The sequence below is a fragment of the Mustela lutreola genome, chromosome 5, assembly GCF_030435805.1.
Source record: "Mustela lutreola isolate mMusLut2 chromosome 5, mMusLut2.pri, whole genome shotgun sequence".
In the NCBI taxonomy this organism is placed as follows: domain Eukaryota; kingdom Metazoa; phylum Chordata; class Mammalia; order Carnivora; family Mustelidae; genus Mustela; species Mustela lutreola.
In genome coordinates, this window is record NC_081294.1 from 165,836,980 (window position 1) to 165,849,765 (window position 12,786).

General features: G+C 37.1%; 1 protein-coding gene across 1 annotated transcript; it reads left to right on the plus strand.

Moving 5' to 3' along the window:
* Positions 1–9,732: 9,732 nt before the first annotated feature.
* Positions 9,733–10,692, plus strand: LOC131831277 (olfactory receptor 6M1-like). The gene has a single exon (XM_059173419.1). It carries the CDS (start codon positions 9,733–9,735, stop codon positions 10,690–10,692), a length of 960 nt encoding a protein of 319 aa, XP_059029402.1.
* The last annotated feature ends 2,094 nt before the right edge of the window (positions 10,693–12,786 follow it).

Consider the following 12,786-nt stretch of genomic DNA (forward strand, 5'->3'; position numbering starts at 1 on the left):
GAGGTCCATCTGGCCCAATGTGTCATTCAATGCTCTTGTTTCTTTATGGATTTTCTGCTTTGCTGATTTGTCTATTTTGAGAGAGGTGCGTTAAGATCTCCAACTATTAATGTATTCATATCAATATGACTCTATCTTGATTAACAGTTTGAGATCAGGAACACAACAAGGATGCCCACTCTCACCACTCTTGTTCAACATAGCATTAGAAGTCCTAGTGGGCGCCTGGGTGGCTCAATGGGTTAAGCTGATGCCTTTGGCTCAGGTCATGATCTCAGGGTCCTGGGATCAAGTCCTGCATCGGGCTCTCTGCTCAGCAGGGAGCCTGCTTCCTCCTCTCTCTCTCTCTCTGCCTGCCTCTCTGCCTACTTGTGATCTCTCTCTGTCAAATAAATAATAAAAATAAAAATCTTAAAAAAAAAGAAGTCCTAGCAACTGCAATCAGACAACAAAGAGAAATAAAAGGTATCCAAATTGGCAATGAAGAAGTCAAACTTTCTCTCTTCGCAGATGACATGATTCCTTATATGGAAAATCCAAAAGACTCCGCCCCCAAACTACTAGAACTCATACAACAATTCAGCAACGTGTCAGGATACAAAGTCAAGGTACAGAAATCAGTGGCTTTCTTAAACACTAACAATGAAAATACATAAGGGGAAAGTAGAGAATCGATTCCATTTACTATAGCACCAAGAACCATAATATAACTGGGAATAAACCTAACCAAAGAGGTAAAAGATCTATACTCGAGGAAATGCAGAACACTCCTAAAAGAAATTTAAAAAGACACAAAAAGATGGAAGACCATTCAATGCTCTTGGATCAGAAGAATAAACATTGTTAAAATGTCTCTACTGGCTAGAGCAACCTATCCTTTTAACCCCATTCTGATCAAAATTCCACCAGAATTTTTCAAAGAGCTGGAGCAAATAATCCAAAAATTTGTATGGAATCAGAAGAGACCTCGAATCGCTAAGGAAATGTTGAAAAACAAAAATAAAACTGGGAGAATCACGTTCCCTGTTTTCAAGCTTTACTGTAAAGCTGTGATCACCAGGACAGCATGGTACTGGCATAAAACAGACACATAAACAAGTGGAACAGTGTAGAGAGCCTATATATGGACCCTCAACTCGATGGTCAAATAATCTTCGACAAAAGAGGAAAAAATAAACAGTGGGAAAAAAAATTCTCTTCAATAAATGGTGGTGGGAAAACTGGACAGCTATATGTAGAAGAATGAAACTTGAACATTCTCTTACACCGTACACAAAGATAAACTCAAAATGGATAAAGGACCTCAACATGAGACAGGAATGCATCAGAATCACAGAGGAGAACATAGGCAGTAATCTCTTCGATATCAGCCACAGCAACTTCTTTCAAGATATGTCTCCAAAGGCAAAGGAAACAAAGGCGAAAATGAACTTTTGGGACTTCATCAAGATCAAAAGCTTCTGCACAGCAAAGGAAACAGTCAACGAAACAAAGAGTCCACCCACGGAATGGGAGAAGATATTTGCAAATGACAGTACAGACAAAAGGTTGATATCTAGGATCTCTAAAGAACTCCTCAAACTCAACACACACAAAACAGACAATCATATTTAAAAAAATGGGCAGAAGTTATGAATAGACACTTCTCCAATGAAACTTAGAAATGGCTATCAGACACATGAAAAAATGTTCATCATCACTAGCCATCAGTGAGATTCAAATTAAAACTACATTGAGATACCAACTTACATGACTTAAAATGGCCAAATTAGCAAGATAGGAAACAACATATGTTGGAGAGGATATGGAGAAAGGGGAACCCTGTTACACTTTTGGTGGGAATGTAAGTTGGTGTAGTCACTTTGGAGAACAGTGTGGAGATTCCTCAAGAAATTGAAAATAGAGATTCCCTGTGACCCTGCCATTATACTACTGGGTATTTATCCCAAAGATACAGATGTAGTGAGAAGAAGGGCCATCTGTAACCCAATGTTTATAGCAGCAATGGCCAAATGGTCGCCAAATTGTGGAAAGAACCAAGATGCCCTTCAACAGACAAATGGATAAGGAAGATGTGGTCCATATACACTATGGAGTATTATGCCTCCATCAGAAAGGACGAACACCCAAATTTCGTAGCAACATGGATGGGACTGGAAGAGATTATGCTGAGTGAAATAAGTCAAGCAGAGAGAGTCAATTATCATATGGTTTCACTTATTTGTGGAGCATAACAAATAGCATGGAGGACAAGGGGAGATGGAGCGGAGAAGGGAGTTGGGGGAAATTGGAAAAAGAGGTGAACCATGAGAAACTATGGACTCTGTAAAACAATCTGAGGGGTTTGAAATGGCAGGGTTTGGATGTTTGGGGGAACCAGGTTGTGGGTATTAGAGAGAACACAGATTGCATGGAGCACTGGGGTGGTGCAAAAACAATGATTACTGCTGTGCTGAAAAGAAATAAAAAATTTATATAAAAACTTTTGATCTTGATGAAATCCCAATAGTTCATTTTTGCCCTTGCTTCCCTTGCCTTTGGCGATGTTCCTAGGAAGATGTTGCTGCGGCTGAGGTCGAAGAGGATGCTGCCTGTGTTCTCCTCAAGGACTTTGATGGATTCCTTTCACACATTGAGGTCCTTCATCCATTTTGAGTCTATTTTCGTGTGTGGTGTAAGGAAATGGTCCAATTTCATTTTTCTGCATGTGGCTGTCCAATTTTTCCAACACCATTTATTGAAGAGGCTGTCTTTTGCACAGCAAAGGAAACAGTTAACAAAATCAAAAGACAACTGATAGAATGGGAGAAGATATTTGCAAACGACATATCAGATAAAGGACTAGTGTCCAAAATCTATAAAGAACTTAGCAAACTCAACACCCAAAGAACAAATAATCCAATCCAGAAATGGGCAGAGGACATGAACAGACATTTCTGCAAAGAAGACATCCAGATGGCCAACAGACACATGAAAAAGTGCTCCATATCACTCGGCATCAGGGAAATACAAATCAAAACCACAATGAGATATCACCTCACACCAGTCAGAATGGCTAAAATCAACAAGTCAGGAAATGACAGATGCTGGCGAGGATGCGGAGAAAGGGGAACCCTCCTACACTGTTGGTGGGAATGCAAGCTGGTGCAACCACTCTGGAAAACAGCATGGAGGTTCCTCAAAATGTTGAAAATAGAATTGCCCTATGACCCAGCAATTGCACTATTGGGTATTTACCCTAAAGATACAAATATAGTGATCCAAAGGGGCACGTGCACCCGAATGTTTATAGCAGCAATGTCCACAATAGCCAAACTATGGAAAGAACCTAGATGTCCATCAACAGATGAATGGATAAAGAAGATGTGGTATATATACACAATGGAATACTATGCAGCCATCAAAAGAAATGAAATCTTGCCATTTGTGACAACATGGATGGAACTAGAGTGTATCATGCTTAGCGAAATAAGTCAAGCAGAGAAAGACAACTATCATATGATCTCCCTGATATGAGGAAGTGGTGATGCAACATGGGGGCTTAAGTGGGTAGGAGAAGAATCCATGAAACAAGATGGGATTGGGAGGGAGACAAACCATAAGTGACTCTTAATCTCACAAAACAAACTGAGGGTTGCTGGGGGGAGGGGGTTTGGGAGAAGGGGGTGGGGTTATGGACATTGGGGAGGGTATGTGCTTTGGTGAGTGTTGTGAAGTGTGTAAACCTGGCGATTCACAGACCTCTACCCCTGGGGATAAAAATATATGTTTATAAAAAATTAAAAATTTAAAAATAAATAAATAAAATAAAATAAATTAATTTAAATAAAAGAATTCTGTGCCAACATCATAGACCTAAATGAAGAATTCTCACTCAGAAAAATGACTGGAAGACTGACAGAGTGAAGGCGTCTCGAGATGCTTGGAAAACACTTGAAAGATGGAGCAAAGAGGGCCCCGTATCAGTCATGAAGGAGTTGATATTTCCCACCCAGTAGTGCCCTCTGCAGTAGATCCTAATCACCTTTGCTCTTGTGGCCCTCCCCAGCCCCCACACCATCTGCAGTGTCTCCATGACTTTCACTGCAGGAGCCTCTGTTGTGTTTGTCATCATTCTGCTGTTGCTTGCTTTGCAGAGAATGCTGGCAGTTCTCCCATCTCAGGTAACCAACAGTCATGGCTGAGGGACGCAACTCTGCTCCATCATCCCAGAAGAAGCTGTGTTTGTGCCATCTTAAAGGGCTGTGAATGCCCCTAACTCTGAGTATCCCAGAACCCTGAAGTCATTGCTTGACCATGAATGTTGGAATCCCAGACTCTGGCTCTGTGACACCTCCCCATGTTCCCACGCTCCAGATGTCAGCTCCACCATGTTTCAGGCAGCAGGATCAGTGTCACGGCAACATAGCCAGTGCCCAGACTTCAGAGCTGCAGAACTAATGAGCATTCATGCTCCAGGCCCCAATACTGTGGCTATTTCAGCCATCAGACACCAGGGCAACCCCCAAGGGGAAAGATCTTTAAGAAACGACCTAAATTTATGACTGAAGGAACTAAAAATAACAAATTAAGCCCGAATTTACCACAAGTGAGGATAACCAAGGTCAGTAAAGAAATACATCAAATGGGATGCCTGGGTGGCCCAGTCATTAAACATCTGCCTTTTGCTCAGGTACTTATCCCAGGGTCCTGGAAGGAAGCTTGATTCTTCCTCTCCAACACCCCCTGCTTCTGTTCCTTCTCTCTCTATGTCTCTTTCTGGCAAATAAATAAGATCTTTAAAAAAAAAGAAATAAGTCAAATGGAGGCTAGAAATACACTAGGAAAAAAAAAAAACCTGACAAAACTTTAGATAGACAAATGAAACAGAGAATATCCCTATAAAATCCAAATTGAAAGAGGAGACAGATACTACAGATACTTACAACAGATACTACAGATATACAAAAGCACTATTTTTGATTGCCCATAGCTGTATAATTGTTGAGGTTTTGTTTGTCCTCCTATATTCATCATATAAACACTTGTTTTTTTCCTTAGGAACCTAAAACTGCACATTTATACAACATTGTTGCATTTATTTTCCCAATGCAGTATTTTTCTCACATCATTTACTAATCCATTCATTAATCCATTCATACTGTCCTTATTGAGGTTGTCTTACAAGAAATGGGCTCAATATTTTAGATACAATATTAATAGAACTAGCATAGTTCCAGGTCTCATTTAAAGTTTAGCTTATTTGGGAAAACTCATATTACAAATTAATGTAAATATTATGACTTTACCAATGCAATAACATTATTATGGATTTGCCTAGAGAAGAATAGTAGTAAGAATCTGGTTATGTTTATAGAAGAAAGGTTTTGTTCAGGTCATGTGAGGCTTTAAACTGGTAAACGTGGTAGAATGCAGTGAGAAAATTCCAGGCAAAGAGAAATTAGGTGCACTAAGTATAAGTTGAAAAGTTTAAAGATATGTAAAGAACTAAATAAATTCCAATACAGATGGTGAGGGAAATGAGACAGAAAACAAGGACCTAGAAGAAAGAGAAAATTATTACAAAGGGCTACCATTAGGAGAATTGGGGAAAATCAGAGGGGGGGAAGAAACATGAGAGACTGTGGACTCTGAGAAATAAACTGAGGGTTTTAGAAGGGAAAGGATGAGGGGTTGGATGAGCCTGGTGGTGAGTATTAAGGAGGGCACGAATTTCATGGAGCACTGGGGGTGGTGTATAAATGATGAATCTTGGAACACTAAAAAATAAAATAAAATTTTAAAAAATAGAGAAAAACAAACAAACAAACAAAAAGGGCTACCAAAACTCTGTAATTCATCCTAGAGGCTAAAATACAACCCATTATTTGATAAGGAGAGTTTATTAAACACTCAAAGAAAAGATTATCATGGTTTTTTTTATCTGAAATACCATATAGCTGCATGATCGGAAACCATCGGTCTATTGATTAGGTAACCTAACTATAGTTTCTGTTTCTATGTATAACCAGTTCTCTTACTTGTAAAAAAGGTAATTTATCATAATGGAATATTTTTGGAGAAGATTTTTCAAACATTTCAGTTTTCACTCCCTTCACCTATGAGCCTCTGCACTATTCCTTAGGTTGGCTAATTGAATTTAAATAAACAAAACAAAATAAAATTTTCCTTCTTTTTGGTTTCTATCATTTTCTAAGTTTTTTTTTTAAATTTAAATTAAATTTGGGGTGCCTGGTGGCTTAGCTGGTTAAGCATCTGTCTTTGGCTCAGATCATGATCCTGGGATCAATCCTGTGTGTCATCAACTCCTTGCTCATCAGAGAGTCAGCTTCTTCCTCTCCCTCCCTCTCTACTCTTGTCCTCTCTCTCTTTCACTGGAAAATAAACAAAATCTTTAAAAAACAAAATAAATATAATTAATTAATTAATTAATATATAGTGTATTATTATTTTCAGAGTTAGAGTTCAGTGATTTATTAGTTGCATATTCAAAGATTTTTAAAGTACGAAAATGCAGTTTCCTTACTCTATATTCAAAACCACAAATGAACATATGTGTAAAAAAATGTTTTTAAACATATTTATGTCTTATCACTCTGACTAAATTATAGCCTCTGATTAAGGCATCATGTCTCAGTGACTCAAATATATGTTAGCACTCAATAAATTTTAGTAATTTATTTTATAATTATTTTAATTTAATTATTTAATTTAATATCGTTATTTAATATACTTTAATGCAAATTAAATTTATATTTACTGTATATTATTTAATATTTAATTTTAATAATATGAATATTGGTATTTAATGAATTAAATTTATATTTATAATATAATGTGATTTCATATAAATTAGATTTAAATTTTAAGGCATTTTAACACTTTTTATGGTGTGTCTTATATTAATTGTATAAACTAAATACCACAAGTGAGCAATAATATTACATTTCTCATCATATTATTATTATAAGGGTAAGAGAGATAATATGTGGAAAAATGTTGAAAGAGTGCCTAATACATAAGCATTCGTAAAACACAGAACTTATGCTAATTATGACAATGATGTTAAAAGTGACAACTTGGCTCCTAAATCAATAATAATGAATCGTACTGTATACTTTTAATGATTCATTGTGATCCAAAGTACATCTATAGAAGTCGTTATTTCTTTTTTGGGGGGGCAGGGGGTACATATTTTATGGAAGATTTTTTTCCCACTTTGTTAAACTTGGGAAACTTGTTTTGTTTTGTTTTGTTTTTCCCTGCAGACCACTTATCCTAGAAGCCCTGCCTCCAGGGGAGAAGCAATGATGAGCTCAGGCTTTAATCCTCTTTCCAAATTGCAGTGACTTAGGGAGATGATCCTACAAATTTCATAGTCTTGATCATCTTTCCTACAATGCAAGAGAAGAGGCCCCATCATCACCTAATTAAGCTGTTACGAGCTATTCTATAGCCATGAATGTATTCTCCCTGCTTTGTTTCCCAGAATTCTAGGACCATCAGAAAAAGCAACAACAGCAAGAACAACAGCAGCAGCTAATTTCCAGAAGGGATTCCAACTATGGATCTCATTCAAACCATGTAGCTGTAACAAGAGAGACACTGTTCAAATTTAAAAAGATTAATGTAAACGTTAATGCAAAATTTGAGGCATATTTCAGCAGGTAAGTAACGACCTCACCATACAGTTAACCCTTGAGCATTCTGTCTTATGATTCTTTAATAATAGGTTGTTCTCTCCTCCAGCTTTCTTTATTGTAGGAGACCAGTATATAATGCATACAACATGCAGAATGTGTGTTAATTACCTGCTTCTGTTATCAGCGAGGCTTCCTGTCAATAGTAGGCTACTAGTAGTTCTGTTTTGGATAGTCAAAAATCATACATGGATTTTCAACTGCATGAAGGGTGAGCACTTCTAACTTCTGCTTTTCCCAATGGTCTACTGTATTATTAGTTCTTAAAAATTTTTTGCACTCATTTATTATTTTTTTCTCATGTTCTCCATTAGTATGATTTCCTCCTTTCCCCACTCTTCTTTTCAATTAGCTGAAGCATTATGCAAAATTTTGCCATTAACCAAATGGGTCTTTACGTGTCTTCTCTAGATGGTTGTTTCTGCCATTCCTGCAGCTTCCAGCATTTCTCATAGTGCTTTCATAGTGCTATTTTTCTCAAATTCAAACCACTCTTTATTTAACTACAGAAAGAACATGTCCCAGTGATACTCCAGAGTCCAAAATAATCTTTCCCTTCTCCAAATGCATCCCATTGTCTTTCCTCTGGCCCAGTAATAGACAGTGTAATTAAGGCCCTTCACACAATGTCACCATATTAAAAGTTTGTTATCTTGATAACCAATTCATGCAATATAATTCTAAAAGATTATTTTATGGAACTATAGATAAAGTACTAACTTGGATACAAAATGATGACATTTATCCTTTTCATTTTTAATTGCATATGTCAGGAAATCATTATTATTCCTGATCCTTTAAATGTATAATAATGAAATGAATGAAAGAAGGAGTTAATATCTTGTTCAAGAAAGAAAGCAAATTGAAGTCAGAAAACCCGGAATATTGTCTCACTTCTACCACTGAGACTCTATGGACTCTGACAAATTTTATCTCACCCCTCCAAGCCTCACCCATCAATCTATGAAAGATGAAGAATAAAACACTTTTTTAAAATTAACTCTCAAGCATCTCTTAATATTGAACTTTTATATATCTTGTCATATGGGATATGGACTGTATTTCATCCTGAATCACCTAGGTTTATGGAGCAATATAGAAACTCCCAAGCAATCATATCAGGATGTAAGTAAGAAAGTCCCTTCTCCACCATGTTTGCTGCTTGCTTGTGTATGTCTGTTAAAAATTCTAGTATGAAATAAGCTACCTTTCGCAAGAGCTGCTTTTTCTCAGCCAGTCAAAATTCAAAAGTTCAATATTTTTAAAGTGCTTGCTAAGCATATACTCTCTCTGGCTGAATTCTGGCATAAACAGTAAATAGTGATAAATTAAGTTATATTTCATGCTTCCCCAAGCCCTTTTATTAATATTACCTGAGGTAATCTCATTTACTCTGGAGACTGATTTCTTACAAAGACTATGTAAACCTGATTTCATATTGTTCAAAACCAGTTGGATAATGTGGAGGTTGGAGCCAGTAAGTCAGAAATCATGAACTTTTTGGAAAATATTTATGTTACATAATTAAATTCACTTAGTTTTGAACAGTATCATGGCACATGTAAAATAATGCACTTAGCTCAAAAGGCATTCTTTTAAATACAATTTTATAGAGAATTAAATTTTTCCAAAACTCTGTTAGCATCTTGAAAAGTGCCATGTCATCCTTGGGGCACCAGGATTGTTCATTGGTTAGACCTCTGCCTTTAATCAGGTCATTACATCCTTGATGATTTAATGACACACAATAAGGAATCTATTTCAAAAGGAAAGTTGACAAGAGTCAGCTATATATTACTTGATCCATTATTAGGTTCCCAGCTGTAATAAGTGAGTGTCCCAGCTGAGGACTTAAATCTTACACAATTTATCTCAGTAGAGACTTAGAAACTGAAAATAAAATTATGTGTCTGCTTTGGCAACAACAACAACAACAAAAACTAATGAATATTGACAAGGTATATCCATGGTTAAGATGCAAGAATTAATTACAAAAGGACTTTCTGCTATTCCAGGTTAAACTGGGGACATTATGGATTATAGAAATAGGACCAGAGTCACTGAGTTCATACTTCTGGGGTTTCAGACTGAAAAAGAGGTAGAAATACTTATTTTTTCTGCATTCCTGCTCATGTACATGATATCTCTGATTGGCAACACCATGATCATCCTTTTGGTGTGTGTTGACTACCGCCTGCATTCACCCATGTATCTTTTTGTAGCCAATCTTTCTTTCCTTGAAGTTGCCATCACCTCCACTGTGGTACCTAAGATGCTAGCAAACACATTCTCCCTCACCAAGGCAATATCCTTCATGGGATGTCTCACACAATCTATTTTCTACTTCCTTCTGGGATCCACAGAATTCTTCATCCTGGCTGTCATGTCATTTGATCGGTATATTGCCATCTGCAACCCACTGAGGTATACCATCATCATGAACACACAGACATGCATAATATTACTTGTGGGGTCCTATATAGGTGCATTTTTGTCAATGTTATCTCCAGCCATCCTAACTGCCCCGTTAATCTTTTGTGGACCAAATAAAATCCATCATTTCTTCTGTGACCGAGCCCCCATGCTACAGCTGGCCTGTACAGACATCTCTCTAGCTGAGGTGGCTGATTTTATCTCCTCTGCTGTGTTGCTCCTGGGCTCCTTGCTCCTGACAGGAGTGTCTTACACCTACATTGTTATTACGATCCTTAGAATTCCTACTATGCAGGGACAGCAGAAGGCCTTCTCTACTTGTGTTTCACACATCACAGTGGTTACAATTTATTATGGAAGTTCCATATTCCTCTATGTTCGTCCAAAGAAAGGCAATGCAACGAGCATTAACAAATTTGCCACAGTGATGAACACAGTTGTAACACCAATGCTGAACCCTTTCATCTACAGCCTTCGAAATGAGAAAGTCAAAGAATCCCTGAGAGACACCACCAGTAAATACATAGGTATGCTAATAAATGTAAGACCTCAAAAGTGATATTTTTATAGAATTCGGTTATTTGTGTGCTTGACAATGAAATCGTTCTTTGTGATTAATTATGTAAATGCTTTATTTTACATAAGGATGAAATATACACGAAGATATGGTCTTAAATATCCATATATATATTCTAAAGCAGAATTTCCTGATGTAGATCCAGTGTTCGGGGAGGGTCTTAAAATCTTTTAGAGACTCTATGGTCAAATAATCTTTGGCAAAACAGAAAAAAATATACAGCAGAAAAAAGACAGTCTCTTCAATAAATGGTGCTGGGAAAAATGGGACAGCTATATGTAGAAGAATGAAACTCAACCATTCTCTTATGCCATACACAAAGATAAACTCAATATGGATAAAAGACCTCAACATAAGACAGGAATCCATCAGAATCACAGAGGAGAACATAGGCAGTAATCTTTTTGATATCAGCCACAGCAACTTCTTTCAAGATACGTCTCCAAAGGCAAAGGAAACAAAAGCAAAAATGAACTTTAGGGACTTCATCAAGATCAAAAGCTTCTGCACAGCAAAGGAAACAGTCAACAAAACAAAGAGTCAACCCACGGAATGGGAGAAGATATTTGCAAATGACAGTGCAGACAAAATGTTGATATCCAGGATCTATAATGAACTCCCCACACTCAACACACACAAAACAGATAATCATATAAAAAAAAATGGGCAGAAGATATGAACAGACAGTTCTCCAATTAAGACATACGAATGGCTATCAGACACATGAAAAAATGTTCATCATCACTAGCCATCAGTGAGATTCAAATTAAAACTACATTGAGATACCACCTTACACCACTTAAAAATGGCCAAAATTAGCAAAATAGGAAACAACATGTGTTGGAGAGGATACAGAGAAAGGGTAATCCTGTTACACTTTTGGTGGGAATGCAAGTTGGTGCAGCCTCTTTGGAAAACAGTGTGGAGATTCCTCAAAAATTTAAAAATAGAACTTCCCTATGACCCTGCCATTGCACTCCTGGGTATTTACCCCAAAGATACAGATGTAGTGAAAAGAAGGGCCATCTGTACCCCAATGTTTACCGCAGCAATGGCCACCGTCACCAAACTGTGGATGCCCTTCAATGGACAAATGGATAAGGAAGATGTGGTCCATATACACTATGGAGTATTATGCATCCATCAGAAAGGACGAATACCCAACTTTTGTAGCAACATGGACGGGACTGGAAGAGATTATGCTGAGTGAAATAAGTCAAGCAGAGAGAGTCAAGTATCATATGATTTCACTTATTTGTGGAGCATAACAAATAGCATGGAGGACAAGGGGAGATTGAGAAGAGAAGGGAGTTGAGGGAAATTGGAAGGGGAGGTGAATCATGAGAGACTATGGACTCTGAAAAACAATCTGAAGGGTTTGAAGTGGTGGGGGATGGGAGGTTGGTAACCCAGGTTGTGGGTATTAGAGAGGGCACGGATTGCATGGAACACTGGGTGTGGTGCAAAAGCAATGAGTACTGTTATGCTGAAAATAAAGAAAAAAGATTAAAAAAATCTTTTAGAGAATTAATAGAACCAAAGTACATGCAAACATTTCTACATACAAGCACTGTTTTTAATATATATTAAATAGCATTTAATATATTTTATATATTTAATATATATATAGCTAGAGAGTGGGAGGTGAAGCAGCAGGAGAAGAATAATCTCAAACAGATTTCATGCTGAGCACTGAACCAAACACAGGGTCCATCTCACAGCTCTCAAAAATGACCTGAGCCAAAATCTGGAGTCAGACAATCAAGTTGACTGAACCACCCAGGTGCCCTACATAAGTACTCTCTAAAGCAGTCCTTATTCTTCCCTTTTTCCTGTTCATTTAATTATTCTAAAGTCAAGTTCCTGTATGACCCCTTGATCTTAAATCTGATAACTGCTTGACATAGAGTCTCACTTTCTGTTACACAATCCTCTGATATTTTTCTCTGTAAATATCAATGTATGTTTGAATTTAATACAAATAAAGTCCCATATTAAAATGGTAAATTTCATTTCCTTTGATTTTTGAAATATTACTTCTCAATGATTTATCCCACTTGATATGTAAGTTTTAAA